The sequence below is a fragment of the Meriones unguiculatus genome, chromosome 11 (assembly GCF_030254825.1).
Source record: "Meriones unguiculatus strain TT.TT164.6M chromosome 11, Bangor_MerUng_6.1, whole genome shotgun sequence".
Taxonomy (NCBI): domain Eukaryota; kingdom Metazoa; phylum Chordata; class Mammalia; order Rodentia; family Muridae; genus Meriones; species Meriones unguiculatus.
Genome location: NC_083359.1, coordinates 34,935,238 through 34,951,521, shown reverse-complemented (window position 1 = coordinate 34,951,521; position 16,284 = coordinate 34,935,238). Strand labels below are relative to the sequence as shown.

The window sequence follows — 16,284 nt, the reverse complement described above, 5'->3', positions numbered from 1 at the left end:
AAGTACCTTCTTTTCTCCACTGTCACTTCCTTGATATGGATAAAGGATGTAGGAAAAATGCCCTGTAGGGAACAAAAAAAAAAGAGAGAATGGATGACGTATCATAGAAAAACAACAAATTCATTGTCCTACCAGTGCCCCCAACCACCACTACTAAGCCTCTGGCTTTTGAAATCACCAAACTTCCAAGGACTAATCCAAGAATCAGATGGAGCAGGCACAGATTCCAAACCCATATGTGTAGGTCTTAGTGTTCTCTACTTTACATCCCAAAGGATCCTTCAGTACCATCATGGGCAGCTGTCCTCTCAGGTGGGCAAGAAGGGAGATCAATAGAACAGGGGTCTGAGCCCCTCACTTGCCAAGACAAGAGCTCATCTCTCCCTTTGCTGCCCATTTCCAGGGAAGCAACATCCCTTAACTGGGAGGAGTCCTGGGTATGAAGCAAATCCTTGGCTTTGAGGTGTGGGGCTTCTCCTCCCTGGATTTAACTCACTGTCCTCCGAGAGGGCAGGACAGGCTTGTGCCCCTGAAGATGCTTCATAACCATGGCCCAGATGACAAGAGAGCTTTGTCAATTGCTTGGGGATTTCTCCAAGCGTGGTCACTTTGCTGCACACCAGTTGAGAGAATGAAATGGGCAAAGCAAGTGCCTGCTGTAGTGGAGATGGCATGACAGAGAGATTGCCATCTGGAAGGGCACCTAGGCCTGTCCTTCCATGTCACAGACGAGATGGGTGAATGCCCACACAATACTGAAGAAAGGGGCAGAGACTGGCTTCAACTATAAAGTGCACTATTTCCTGGAGACCCCAGAAAGGGAAATCATAAGCAAATGGCATGTCAGCAAAGGCTGCAGGGAAAAGAGGGTGCCAGAGACGACCTTTAAAAATGGGAAAAGAGGAGGAAGTGGAGACAGAGCATATACAGTGAGACACAGGATTAGGAGCCAAGACTGTAGATCCTGAAAGGAGCAGGCTCACTTTGCTGAAGAGCAATACAGGGAAAGAGTCACCAGGAGAGGAAGACATTCTGCATTGTCCCAGATGGAAACAAAGTGACCTTACCTGTGACATTTTATGCTTTATGAGATACCCTCTGTACCAGTCTGCAAAAAGAAAACAAAAGGCAAAGGTCTCTCTCTCACTTTTTGCTGTATCTTTTGTTAACTTGTCTTTTTTCAGCTTTTGTCTGTTTATCTTCACCTAGCCAAGAAATGGCGGCAATCAGCTTTAGTCTTGCCATACGGGACAAACATAGGAGCCCTCGGTATGACATATGTTGTATTGGTTGCCATCGTCTCCAAGCAACATCTACAGGTGCAGGGTTTCATTCGCACGCCGATGAGGATCCCCTTCTCCTTTTGAGAAATAAAGTGCTTTGGTGAAGCCACCAGTGCGCTCTGCCTCATGGTCACAAGTGCCTTTGGAGAGAAGCCTCAGCATCCATCACACACACAGATGTGTCAAACCCACAGGCCCAGCCATCCTTTCCTCATTTACCTGCCTGAGGTCACATACATGATTGCAAGTCCCTTCTTAGGCACGGGAGGGCTCAGGGACCTGCACAATCATCTTAAAATAAAATAATATGGACATTGCCGACAGCAGCAAAAGAAGCCTAATATGTGATTTTCTGAAGTCTGTGAACAGGTAGAGGGATAGAAATTTTAAAGGACCCTTTAAAATTTGCAGAACTGTAAAAAATAAATAAATAGGTCAATTAACAGAAATGCAAATGACTGACAAAATAAGCGTGAGTTCAGTGTGCCGTAATGAGTCCACTGGCCTTTGAAATGATTGGAGCATAGCCACGTGGTGGCATTTGTCATCTTTGTAAATAAAAAGCACCTGCCAAGTGCCTCATTAACAGACCCTCATTATTGGGCTGACAGATTGTAGCAGAATATATTCTCAACAGACATCCTCACAAGCCCCGGCTCTCCCCCACAAAATGACTGAAGTGCAAAGTCACCCTCCCAGTTAGATGCTGAAGGTCAGCATCTAAAGGAAGTTCTGAAGCCACGGTAATCCATGGAGATCCTATTTTGAGTGAGGAAAAGTGAGAGAAAGAGAAAGAACACAGAGAAAACAGAAGGGAAATTGGGGAAGTTGGGGAGGAAGATTCTGGAGCTTGGAATGAAAGCGTCCTTCCAGGAGCTATTCTACATTAAACCTTTTCATCTTCTTGACAACCATATGGAGCAGGAATCATCATTATTCCATTGTACAGCTGAGTAGCCTACCCGAGACGCAGAGATAGTGAGCGCTTTTTTCAGAGTCATTCAACTACTGCATGTGTGGATGTAGAAGAAGCCACCTCTAGTCTTAGGGGAAGGAGTTTAGTGGTCTTGTAGGGCGCTCGTTCTATTCCTGCTGTTGTGATAAAAACACCATGAGAAGAAACTTGGGGGGCAGGAGGTATTCTGGTTCACAATTCCAAGTCTAGCACGTGGGGAAGACAAAGCAGGAGGAAGTTAAGACAACTAGTCACATCATGTCCACAGCAGAAGGCAGAGAGAAATGAACACGGGCATGCTTCTTGTTGCTTACGCTCAGCTCCATTTCTCCATTCTTAGACAGTTCACAATCCCCCGGCCCAGGGAATGCAACTGCCCGCACTGGACTGTGTCTCCGCACATCAATTAACTTAATTAAAGCAATCCCACAGTGTCATACCCACAGGCCAACCCAATGTGGCAGCTCTTCACCGAGACTGTATTCCCACACGGCTCTAGGTTGTGTCAGGTTGACATAGCTAAATCCTCACATCTAATACTGCCATCTTCCCCTCAACAGAGGCCCCCCCAAAGTTAATCTCCAAGCTACTCTGCAACTGAGGACTTCTGGGATGGAAGCTCTTCTATTTCACAAAGTGCCACCTTCTATTTTTAGTTGCTTCTAGGCATTTGCCAGTTACGATAGAAAATAATTAACAGTGGACAAGAGGGTTTAATCCTTCTAAGTGTTTTCTATACGTCAGCCACTTTGTGAAAGGCATTGATTTCGTTATTTCAAACTTTCAGTCTAGTGGGCTGGGTATGGAGCTCAGTGGCAGACCACTTGCCTACCAAGTTAAAGATGAATCTTGATGACAGTTTTGTGACTGAAAACAGAAAGGCACAGGGAATAAGCAGCCTGCAGATTGTCACACAGCTTGAAATTTAAACCTAAGCATCTGGCTCTTGAATTCTACTCGTATTCACTGTAAACAATGACCTTTATTGTTACTAGCTACCATTCACAATCACTTTCATAATGAAGCACTATATATGTTCTCTCTTGTCACACTCACAGGAATCCTGTAGACTGGAATTCTGTTCCTGTTTAGCTGGCAAAGTTGAAACATGTCAATTGATGTACTGAGCCAAGCTCACACGAGATGCAGTTGTAGTCTGCAAGCTCAAAGCCGGAGTCCTTAAGACTCCTCAACTAATAGGGAACCAATGGTCCACACTCAAATTGTGCCCACATCTCTATCGGGGTGCCCGTCAGAATGGGGCCAAAGGACTTCGGCTTTGTGCACCCTTGAGATTCAGTCATATGTGCAGATCTTATAGGTCTCCTGACTCTCAAAGCTTTGCTTGCTCCTGGGTAACTCTCATCCCCAAATCCATATTCTGCCTCCAAAGCTTACATTCATTCAGCACCAATTATGCCCCTAATGTATGCTGTGTAAATACACTAGGTTACCTATTTTCAGGAACAGATCTTTAGAACAAAGTAATCTTTGGGACAGATATATCACCATTAAACAAGAAGGGGGTGTGATCCCAACACCCTTAGCAACATCATCAAGATGGGTATCAGGTTTTCTCAGGCCTGCTGACCAACTCTTAACTCTGATGTCAATTCCCTAATTGGGTCTGCTGTCAGCTGCCTCCATGTCTGTGCCAAGTCTTTATGGGCAGAAACTGTTGCCAAAACCCCAGAAGGGAGGGGGCCATGATCAAAATTAGTTTCTATAACACAGCCCTTATCCAGTCCTGGATTTGTTAAACCTGAATGCTGCTTTGAGTTCAATAACATCAAGATTTATTAACCTTTGTCATGAAACAATCACTTGCCCATCCTCCGATTCCTGTGTCAAATTTATAATCTCTAGTGTAATGGTACTGGGAGGTGAGACCCTAGGGGCATACTTAGGTCATAAAGGTGGAGCCCTTCTGTATGGTACCTTCCATCTTACAAAGGATATTCACTCTCCCCGGTCTCTGCCACTAGATGAAGAGACAGGAGGAAAGCCATGTGCAGAATATTTGGGCAGAGTCTCCAGCTCACCCCTGAATTGTCTGGGAAGTCCCATTCCTCCTCTTTTCCCCCCAACCCCACCCACACTGAAGAATTCCAAAAAAGGGATGGCACCTTCTAGGCAGCATAACACTTGGTCATGTCACTTAAGCCTCAGGGTTTTCATCTGAGAAAAGTAACACCTCTCCTCAGTGGATTGTCACAAATATATTTTTTAAACATGATTATAAAGACTGGAGAGACAGTTCTGCAATTAACAGCACCCACTGCTGTTGTAGAAGACCTGAGTTTGGGTCCCAGCACCCATGTTAGGGGATCACAACACCCTATAACTGGCTCTAGGGGGGCTGAGATTGCTGGTGTCTGTGGGCATCTGTGCCCAAGTGCTCATTCCCATACAAACACACACAAACACATAATTCCAAATAAGTAAGTAACATGATTATAAAGGAATACATCCATAAGGTACAGAATTTTGTTCAGGAAGAAAACATTCCAGTTTCAAGATAACTGCGGCTTTCGTGTTGACAAAAGGAAAGACAAGACTTTGGGAATAGTAAGCTGTGGGTTTCAATCACATCTGAGGTTTTTGGGTTGCTTTCTATTTTTGTTGTTGTTTTGGTCTGGTTTTGGTTTTGGTTTTGGTTTTTTTTCTTCCTTTCTTTTGAGACAGGCTTTCTCTGTGTAGCCCTGGCTATCCGGGAACTCACTCTGTAGATGAGGCTGGCCTCCAACTCGGAGATCTATCTTCCTCTGCCTCTCCAGTGCTAAGATTAAAGCCATGCACCATGACCACCTGGCTGACATCTGAGTATTTTTAAGAGATATCTGAAGCAAGAATATTACTATTTACCTGAGTGGTGAGTACCTGAGAGTGCTTCTAGTTTCCTCTGTATTGAGATACATAATAATATCAAGATCAAATAGAAGGTATTTGATCAAAGGTTAAGAGTATGGGCTCTGATTCAAAGCCTCCTACACAGTAAGGAAAATCATGAACAAAATTAAACGGTAACTTGGAGACTAAGAAAAAAAAATATTTGCAAACTATTTGCTTAATAAAGGGCAAATACCCAAATTAATTAAGGACTTAAATGTGACCCAATAGTACAAAAGCAAGCACTCCATTTAGGATATAAGACATTTCTCCAGATAATATATAAAACTTCCAAGGGGAATAGAAAAACTTGCTGGGATTATTAGTCATCAGGGTAATGCAACTCAAAACCAATATGAGACACTGCCTGGTGACTCTTAGGAAAGATACTTTCAAGCACTCAAAATGTAATAAGTGTTGACAAGGGTTCAGAGGGAAAGGAAAGAAAGTATTCTGGGGGTAGGAAGACAGGTGAGTACAAATGCTATGGATATGGAAAACAGTCTGGTGATTACTGATGAATCCACAAGGCCAACAAGCTCTCTTCTAGACACCTACCATAGGAAAAGACATCTTCAGTTCTTAAAGAAATCTGTGCCCACATGTTCACAATAGTCTAGAGCTCTCTTCATAAAAGTCAAGAAGCAAAGGAAGCACCCATCATGAATTCACAAAGAAATTGAGGTGTATGAATTGAGGCATACAAACAGAATACTTCTCAGCCTTTGTAAAGGACACTCTGCAAGCTGCCATAACCTGGGTGATGTGCTAAGTCAAATAAGCACATGTCAGGGGCGGGGAAACTCTACGATCGACCTCATCTGTGTGTGGAATCTAAGAACAACGAGGAGCCAAAGGATCAAGGAGTTTGCTCTGAGATTCTGTCTCCTAGTAATATCAGAAGTTATGTCCATGCAGTCTCACCAACATGACAGCTCAAATGTGAGCTGAGCAAGGATGACACCAAAGGACATGCCAAAGTGGAGAAGGAAAAGCCCACAGAGGCCTCAGGCTTACAAAAAGAACTACCGGCAACTGAGGAAGGCTGGGAGTGGGAGAGCTGGTCTTCCCGAGGGAAGAGCACACCTATCGGTTGTCCAGTGCCAAAGGGTCAGTCCCGAAAACATATATACAAGTAACAGTATATGAACTGTATACTTAAGAATATATACATGCACCTATGTATACATACATATGTATGCAAATATGTATACAATAAGAGGCCAACATTTTGCAAAAGAGTGTCGAGGGGTATATAGAAGGGCTTGGAGTAAGTAAAGAGAAGGGAGAGGTGTAATTAAATTATAACCTCAAAAATAAAAAAAATCAAAATAAGAAAGTCAAATATGTAAAGCTAGAAAATAAAGCCATGGTAATGAAGGGGGTTGAAGGAATGGAGGAGTAGAGGAAATGAACAGATAAAGGTCAGAAGTTACAAAGTGGTAGATACGTAAGGTGAAGACGTCTAGTGTTAGGATTTGGGAATAAAACCTGCTTCTGGGTTGCCTAGCAACTTATAATGTCATCAAGTATCACCGGCCAGGTGCCACACCTGGAAGGTGTGGTTACCTTGCCCCTTAAAGGGACCAGCCGGCCATGTGGTCGCTCTTGGTCCTTTCTCTATGGGGCAGCACCTCTCTCTTTCCCCTTCTCTCTTTCTTTCCCCCATCATGTCCTGCTCTCCCTGCTCTCCCTTCTCTCTCTCTCTCTCTCTCTCTCTCTATATATATATATATATATATATATCCACCTAATATATATCCACCTAATAAACCTCTTTTATATATAAGATCTGTCTTTTATATATAAGATCTGTCATACACCTAATTGTCTTTATTTAATTTTGTCCCATAACCTTACATCTAGAATGTTATGTACAGAATGAGAACCGCTATTAATAAAACAGTAACAAAAACTGGGTAGCTGTGAGATGAAGACAGAAAACTATGTCAGTTTTTTTCACTGTAGTAATCATTTCATTTCACACTTTGTATTCCACAGCATCATGGATACTGTACATAATAAAATGTATGTATTTTAAACGGGTGTGCACTCTGGAATCAAAGCTTGGATTAGATCATCGACAAGTGAAGTGTTGAATAGAAATAATCATAGGTGAAATTTTCAGAGATATTTTCCCATGTCTGCCATAAGAGAGATATTAAAAAAGCTAGTAGATACTATCTCCTTTTAGAAAGTAATTAAACCAATATCATAATCCAGCAAGTTATAATAAACTAACATAATCCAGCTTGTTTTCTATTTTGTTATCAGAACCTATAGTTAGAATACCCTTCTTTTTACTGATGTCCTTTCAACATATTTCCATAACAACAGAATAAATGAGGCAGATTTCAAGTTCATTGCATCTCAGCTCCACCCTCATTCACAATGCAGGAAAACTGGGTTTCAGAAGCCAGAGTGTGGAACCGCACCCTCAAAACAATAGAGTCCCTTTCATCCCCAGCTGCTTCCAGCACAGATGTGAACAAAGGAGGCCTCCTGGCAAAGTGGTGCTTTAAAAGATCCCCCATGAAGAGCTCACAATGTCCCCATTGTTTTGGTCATGATCACCCTTGACAAGGTTGCTAGTAGAAAAGGTGCTGTGGGCTCTGGTGTGCCCCTCTCTGCATGTTGTAGATTCAAGCCTTCACCACCCACCCGGAGTTCTTTGTGGCTACACAGCCCTGTAGGCGTGGGCATCTGCCAGCTCTAAAGAGCTGCTGATGTTGCCAGGTGAGAACACTGCATCCTCAGAACAGAATCATTGGATGATCTCTGTAGGAAACAGGACATCACCTTGCTTTAAGACAACCAAAGATCTCCCAGCAGGCTCTCCTCTCACCCCTCCCCTTGACCTTATTTTACTGAAATCAAAACACTTCTTAGAGTCTCCAAGCACCATGCCCCTTTCCTACTAGGATAGACCCCACCACTCTGATATCCGCAATCATCAGTAAATGGAATATGACTTTTCCCAACATTCCAAAAGACAAGCCATGACTAAGGGAATGCAAATGACTCAGTGTGGGACACATATTCCCTGGAAATGCCTTATGAAGAAGACTCTACGTAAGTCCAGCTACCTCAGGAGAACACACTTCACTGTGGTCTAGGAGACAGCTAGGCATGGTCTAGCCTGCCTCCATCTTGAGCATAAAAGCCATCTTATAGTAAAGACAAACTAGGTTCATTTCTTTTTATGGTTTAAACCTCTTTTTCTCAAGAATTGGGCTATGCCCCAACTGTAACCTTAACTTCAAATGGTTCTGTACTGCCTGTTTCAGGAAACAGCAAGCATATCTTTGTTTCAAAAAGTTGTTTATAACCACCTTGCAATCCTACCTTTGTTTCAAAAGATAATATGACTGCCTGTTGATATGATGCCCACCTTGCAACTAGCTCTTTGTTTCAGGAAGAACTGACTTGTTATGCATATGCTCTGCTCCTCTAAGCCTGCCTATCTTGCGTGCCAAATTCCCTATTTGGAAACTCCCTACCCCTGAACTATAAAATCTTTCTTTTTTTTTTTTTTTTTCCAATGCAGTTTATTCAGGAACCTTGAACAATCATCTGACCCTGGGGAAAGCATCCTAGTCTTTCTTATATCCAGTGCTAACTTCTCCAACCTCACCTTAGGGGGAGGTAACCCATGTACACAAATTAAAAAGCTTTCTTTAATTAATTTGGTCCCAATGATTTGAGTCAGTGGTCTTTCTCCTCCCACCTTTGGGATTGACAGTAGCCTGGGCCTCTGATCCTAAGCTACCTGTGAGAGGACCAGACCTTAAGTTTCAAGAACAAGATCGTAAAATCTCCCACCCAAGAAACCACAAAAATGGGAAGGGACATCTGTTCTGGGCAGCCTTACCTTATCTTGTAGCAGAATATTCTTAATACAAGAATGTAGCCCACAGACCACCTGGACTCAAGCTGTTGTGCCCGAATTGCAATACCCCAAAAGACCACCACAAGGAGCCGAGTCTGTTGCAAACCACATGAGGATCTTTTTATTACAAATTACAAGCTGCAGTTCCGGCTCACACCCCCTACCAACGAAGCGGTGAGAGCCGAGAGCCCCGTGCTCAGGTTAGTTGGGTGATTTAAAGATTTTGGTCCCTCCCAGCATGCCCAAGGCAGGGTCAATTCCTGCCTGGCAAGCATCTATTGGTCAAAATGCTACATTTTGAATTGATTGGCTATAGGAAGGTCCCAGACCATTAATGCTCTGGTGTCCCTCCCTAGGGGGATGGACCAGTTTCCTAGCAACTGTATCTCTGGTGGGTGGGGAAAGAATGCAGTAAGGCAGGTTCTTTCCCTTAGGGCATGGCTGGACTTCTCCACTCACATAGTTCAGGCCTTAATTAATAATAGCTGCTAATTTTTAATCTTTTTGGTCTCTCAAAGCCAGTCAAGAGTTAACCCTTCTGATTTCCTTGCCACCCACCAGTTTGGGCCTGTTTGGACCAGTTTAGAGGGCCCCCAACTCGTAATCAGGCTCTAGCTAGCCCTAGCCAATCATAGATGCACTTGTACCCTTCCTTTTAACCTGCGCCAATCACAATAAAGATGACCTACCTGTCCCTGAAATTCCCCAAGTTCCCTATAAGAAGACACGTGAACCTTTGTTTAGGGTCGCCATTTTGCCTGGATGGTGGTCCCAGCATGCTGGTCTTCTGCAGAATAAATGTCTTTTGTTTGCATGCTACTTGGGTCTGGGGTCGTTCTTTCAGCATCTTCTGTACTCTAACACTTGGAAGGCAGAGGCAGGCAGGTCTCTATGAGTTCAGGGTCAGCTTGGTCTACACAACCAGTTATAGGCCTGCTAGAGGTACACAGCAAGACTCTGTCTCCAAAAAAAAGGAGCATTAAAGCAGAGGCATCTTGGCATCTTTGGAAGGGAGGGAAGTGAGCATCACAGTGGATATGACACTGAAGTCTTTGGATGTCACTAAATATTTGGAAAGATATCAGCCCTTCTGAATTATGTGAGTTTGTATCATAACATGTTATCTCTATAATAAACCCCACTGATATCCAAGGCCCCCAGTCAGAATTGTGTTTGCACATTCTTACTGAGTATACTTAGTGCATAGATATTTACAGCTCATGATTCTAGAGATTCAAAGCATATTGCAGCCTCTGGTGAGGGTCCTCTTTGGCATATCACATCAGCCTCTATGTTTCTCTGTATCTGGGTCTTTCTCCCACTCCCTATAAAGCTTCCATAATTCACTCATGGGGCCTCCATCCTATGACTCTACTTTCCAAACACCTTACCTAAAAACACCAAAGTTAAGTTTCCACCCTTATAATACCATTAGCACAAGACTTCAGAGATTGGACCTTCACATGAATTCAAAGAAGACAAATCCAATTTAAAACATAATACTAGCTTTGCCCAGTGGCAGTATCGAAGCCAATGAGGTTTATCTGAGGAGTGATTATTGCTAATTAAAACATAATACTGAGCAAAGACGGGGCTAGCCTCATCCATTCTAGGCACTCAAAGATTCAGCTTCTAAGTCACCAAGGACCATGTTGCAAAGGCACGTACTCATCCAGATCCCCTTGCAGCTAGCTCTACTGGATGTGGAGAAGGAACACAAAACACCATTCTTGAGTCAAGCATGATGTGACGCTGTTTCTCTCTTTACTCCTTCCCTTACCCCCCTCCTTTTATTTGTTTATTTTTTGTTTATTATTATTTTTTTTAAATTCAGATAACAAGCCCAGGAGCTGTGTGATCATAACTCTTTGAGTGAGAAACGTGAAGTCACTGAGCCAAGATCTCTTAGTTGGTCAAAGGAGGAAGTACTTTTCTGATTCAAATGCTTTTCAAACAACCGAAGCACACAAAGTGCAAAGTTTCCAGCCACCCAAAGTTAACCTTTGTTAACCTCTTAGGACATTTTAAAATTATTATTATTATTATTATTTTGGTGTAAATAGATATGTTATAATAAATAAAGACTGATGAAGAGAGCAAAACTCTAAAAGTTTTTCTGTCAAGGGTAGAATTTGACGTGTGAAGCTTTGGGCAGCACTGTAAGGAGAGCTGTGCTGTGGGAAGGCGTGGCAAATTTAGAATAACGGGCCCAAGTCTATAGGAAGGCATTCCCTCACTCACCCACTCCTCACCATTCCCCCTATTAGGCCCAGTAGGAGCCTCATTTCTGGGTAGGTAGATGAAGGGAACTCAGAAGACCAAATTGATGTAAATGCAAGAGGTCTATTCAAGCCATTGCACAATGGGGCTGCCCTCCAAACTGGTGAGGAACAGCACCGAGAGACAAAAGCCTTGGGTTTTTAAAGGAAAAAGCACGGGGAAGCTCAGGTATTGCAGTCTTGGCTACACAGGATTGGATAAGGGTCAACCACCCTATAGTTGACTTTTAAAATAATTGGTTGGTTTTAGGTGCTCAGGTCCAGTCAATCCTGCCTTGGACATGAGAAGCAGAGCTGTGGGCCTTTGGTCAAAGGTCAGGGGCTATTTGAGAGGAGTATTGAGGCCATCTGGGTTGGCTGCTAGGCAATGTTATCTCTCAATTACCAGCGCCTGGTCACTCTTTTACTACAGGGTGGGCCCTTGGATTTTGTCTCAATTTGCCCGCTTCTCCCTTTTGTCCATGTCCTTCTGCTTTCTGGAAAAGTACTGAGAGAACTTAGTTTAACATGGGGTATAAAATTCATAAAGAGACCTGTAAAGCTAACTTGTTCCTTTCAGCCCGCCCACTCCCTGCATCAAGCTTATCCCCTCTGTGTTCAAAAAGCTTCAAAATGCCAAGGCTAGGATGTTTCTCAGCTCTGGCCACTGAACAATGAATGATTCTCTATTAGATGTAACAAAACAAACAAACAAACAAAAAATACTGTCAAAGAATACAACACATGCAAGCAGGTCTCATTAAAGGATTCTCTTAAGGCACTCCTTTAAAAGTTGCTTGAAATATGAAATACTAAAATACCCTTGTCAAAGAAAGGGCTTTTTTATTTGCTTGTTCTTTGGTTTGCATCTGTTTGTATGCATACCTGTTTGTTTGTAAATTTGTGTATGCTTGTGTGTATGTGCTTTACTTATGAATAGCTCTGTATCCATCTGTGTTTCAGGGTTGGGAAGTTGTAGGTGTTTGAATGAAAGTCATGTTTTGCTTTTCTCATACATGTGCAAGCATCACCGCACAAATCTGCAGAGGGAGCTGGGGCTCCATGGCCTGGGAAGCCTCGTGAAGCTTATCCAGCAGTGCAAAGGACCCTATCTAGCCAGTGGCCTGATGTGAGGACTAGGTAGGTTTTTGTGCCCTCCAGGATGAGAAGAATTAGGTGGCTCTTGGCTTCTGTGTCCAGCAGAGGCCCACCCTGCAGTATGCCTGTATCCTACCATCCTGCACTCCTTTCCAGGGCCTCCTCTGTTGGATTCTCTGGGAGATGACACATGGCCGGAGAATACAGGCCGTGTATTCTCAGGCCAGTCTCCTCTTCTTCCTTTGTCCTGCCAGTCACAGGAAACATATATTCCTTATATTCTGTGTCTTTTGCAGGAGGTGTCATAGGTCTGCCTGGCAGGCAGGAAGTTCAGTTAGGCCATAAGGGATAAGACAGTCTGCTAATCATCCGTGACACATTAGCAAATTCATTAAGTCATTATACACAAGACTTGCCCATAATATCAAGTGTGTAAGAAACACAGATGATGTTCATTTTCAATTGCCTGTCTCAGGAGTCTAAGGCCATTAGTCTTTGAGCAAATGTTAAGAAGCACACCACCACCACCATGGATAGATCCAACTTAATATACACTTAGCTTCATGACAGGGTGACTAGGGGAGGAAAGAGCTGCCACTTTACCCAGCACACAGCCCTGGCTTGAGTCCCTGATCCATTGGAGCTGCATTTATATAACACTGCTGTGTGGCACAGCCTCTCACTTGGAGTCAGGAGGATAATTTATCACACCCTCCTGAATCTTGATGATGCTTGTTTTTCTTTACAATAGTGTACATATTAATGAAGAACTACATCTAGAAAGACCCACAGGCCCAAAGCCCCATGGTCCCCTGACTGTGGCAAACGCCGAGCATAGCGCTCATCAAATCAGCCAGTTAGGCCTTTGTTATGAAACTAACATCTCTAAAATAATAAAGCACTTTTTGTTGTCTGTTGCTCAGTAAACTCTAATTACAGTCATTCCTCAGACTACTGGAGAGATTGGCTCCAGGAAGGCCTGCAGACACCAAAGCCCACAGATGTTCAAGCCCCTTATATAAAATGGTGTCATATCTACATAAACCATATGGAGGTCCTCACATATTTTAAATCATTTCTTCCCAACTTCTAATACCTAATGCATGGCAATGTCATGTAAACAATAATAGTGTACCATTTATGGAGTAATGACAGGAGCTGAATATACATATTGTTGGTGTAATATTGTCTGTCTGCAATTGGTTGAGCCCATGGATATAGATCCCGTGGGCACAGAGGGCTGACTGTACTAAATTAACAAGATGTATTTAAACATGTCACTCATGTGCGTGTTTAGAGAGAGTACTGTAAGTGACTGGGGTCCTTCCATGAGGGGTCCAGCATCTGAGGGGCACATAGGCAATATTGACTCACCTCCACAGGTCTCCTGTATTCTCACCACATCGCCAATCTGTAGAGTGAGATGCTGGGCCCCACTGCCTTGGAAATTGTAGATGGCTGTGAAATGGAACATGGAGACAGTCAGGAAGACCTCCAGGTACCTTTACTCGTTGCTTCATACTGTAGCCTCTGCCTTGAGTCTGTCTCACATGTGTGAAACCCACATGGGCTACAGAAGGCCCATGCAGAAGCCAACTTCGTACTTCAACCATCGATCCAGAGCCACTCAAAAACTGAGCCTGACCTCTTCCCACACCTGGATCCTGCGCCTGTACGGTAGCCTGGATGACCACGAGGCTATTTATACCATGCACACATTTGGCCTCTTGCTGTTTTCCAGGCATGGGGTTGTGTATCTTCTCCTTCCATCCTCACAGCAACCCATGACGGGCAGGAGCTGTGAGCCCAGCAAAGAAAATGAAGACATTCTGGCCAAAGTCATCAAGACAAGAAATGCCAGGAAACTCTAACCCAGCTTCCATACTCTTACGCACTAAATTGGGCTACCTTCTGCTCCCTATCTGCTCCCTCTCAGAAACAAAATCCCGACATGAAGGGCTCTCCATTACTCCATTACTTATACAATCATCCTTGTCTAATAAGTATGATGGTTTGAATCTAAATTACCCCTCATAGACTCATGGTTAGAATGCTCAGTCACCAGACTGTGACAGTGTTTTGAAGGTTGTGAGCCTTTAGGGTGTTGGGTCTGGCTGGTGGAAACAGATGACTAGGGATGGGCCTTTGATTACATCCTTCTCTAATTTCAGCCTTTGATTCCTGGTCCATCCAGATATGATAAGTCACCACCAGAAACTCCCACCACCAGAGTCTGAGCCACTCTGCTGTGCCTTTCCCCTATGGTGGGCAGAAGTTCCTTTGAAACTGTAAACCAAAAGAAACCTTCCTCCTCTCAATATATCAGGCATTTTGTCACAACAAAAGGAAGTAATACAGAACACCTCACCTGTTTCCTACCCAACCACAATCAACCCAGAGTCACCAAAACAGAACCCCAGGCTTCCCACAGGCCACAGTCACACTGTTTCCTAATAGTCGTAGGATTCATGGATGAGTGTTTAATATTCAGGAACGTATTCCCACTCACAGGCTAGAGATTTGGTTCAGTAGTAGAGCATTTCCTTAGCAAGCACAAGGTCCTGGGTTCAGTTCCCAGCACAGGAAAAAGAAAATGCAAAAGCCACCAAAGGAGCATGCATTCCCATCCAAACTGCTAGTACCTAGGGGCAGGAGTTGTCAGAGACTTCTCCAGTCACTTGGCACATGAGATGGCCCATGCCAGTGCAGGGAAGGGGCGGATAGTGCAGCCTCTCTGTAGTACTCTCCTTCCCCATGGCAACGGCAGTCTTGATGGCTGCCTGAGACTCTGATATAGGTTCCTGGAGCTGTAAACAGCAGAAGGACCTTTTCTCAAAAAATTTTGATATGTGTGTGTGTGTGTGTGTGTGTGTGTTCCCTGAGTGACCACACTAAAAGCTTGCTGTTATAGCTATAGCTCAGAACAACCCTTTACAGAAGCAACTCTACAGTAGCCAATCTCAAAAACATTAGAGACAAGCCAACTAAATTGACTCACCAGGCAAAGACTTTAAGAACAAGAAAAAATGTCTTCCACAAACCCTGGAAAATCAGGATTAGGGCTGAAATACTTCGAAGAACAATGGCTTGGAAAGACACCCGCCTACACCAAGGAATTTAAAGGGCTGTGTTTGAATGTGGGAATAGGCTAGAGTTGGGGGTGGAGAATGTAAGAATGAACACTCAGCTCTGTGAATCTCAGCAGCCGTGCAGGCAGGATGTCAGCCTGAGCCTAGCTGCAAAGACCTAAGTAAGCACTGAAGGCATGCCAGCATACATAGGCAGCTGCACACACGGGATTTCATCTCCTTTTCCTTCAGTGACTACACAGAACAAATAACTCGGTTTTCATAAAAACATTTCTATAAAGCTACTAACTATCCAAATACTACCACCCATGTCAAACAATGACCACAGGCTCTGGTCAAGTAGGACTTGCCTCCCGTAGCTATCACATTATAGTAATAATATTCAGAGCATCTAGTTTTCCATTCAAAATTGTGAGTATGTTAAGAAGGAAAAAAGTATAGCCAGTTCATGGAAATGAATAAATTAAGAGAAAATTGGACAATAGAAAGGACAGATACTGGACTTAGGAGATGAAGGGTTAAATCAATTGTCTGACATATAGTTAAAGAACTGCAGGAAAATGGGACAGAAAGCAAAGGAAATAAGAATGATGGCTCTGAAGTAAAGAACATCACTGATGATATAAAAATTATAAAAGTGGTGCTGGGTACGGCAGTGCACAGCTACAATCCTAGCACTCAGAGGCTGAAGCAGGAGAATCAAAGATTTGAGGGAGGCCAGTGTGGTTTCATAGTGATAACTAACCTCAAAAACATTACACAAAGGAACCCAGTAGAAACTCTGGACAGAGACAACAGCAAATACAGGCGAAAAAAATTCATC

General features: G+C 43.4%; 1 protein-coding gene and 1 pseudogene across 1 annotated transcript in view; one reads left to right on the top strand and one right to left on the bottom strand.

Moving 5' to 3' along the window:
• Dock2 (dedicator of cytokinesis 2) overlaps window positions 1–16,284 on the bottom strand; it is a 405,024-nt gene that overhangs the window by 363,142 nt on the left and 25,598 nt on the right. The window contains exons 2-4 of the mRNA XM_060363865.1: window positions 13,747–13,830; window positions 1,068–1,108; window positions 7–62 (exon numbers count right to left, since the gene is read on the bottom strand). Coding sequence (XP_060219848.1) covers window positions 7–62; window positions 1,068–1,108; window positions 13,747–13,830 — 181 coding nt within the window. The remainder of the gene's footprint in view (window positions 1–6; window positions 63–1,067; window positions 1,109–13,746; window positions 13,831–16,284) is intronic.
• LOC132646634 (U4 spliceosomal RNA) lies at window positions 10,521–10,640 on the top strand (annotated as a pseudogene).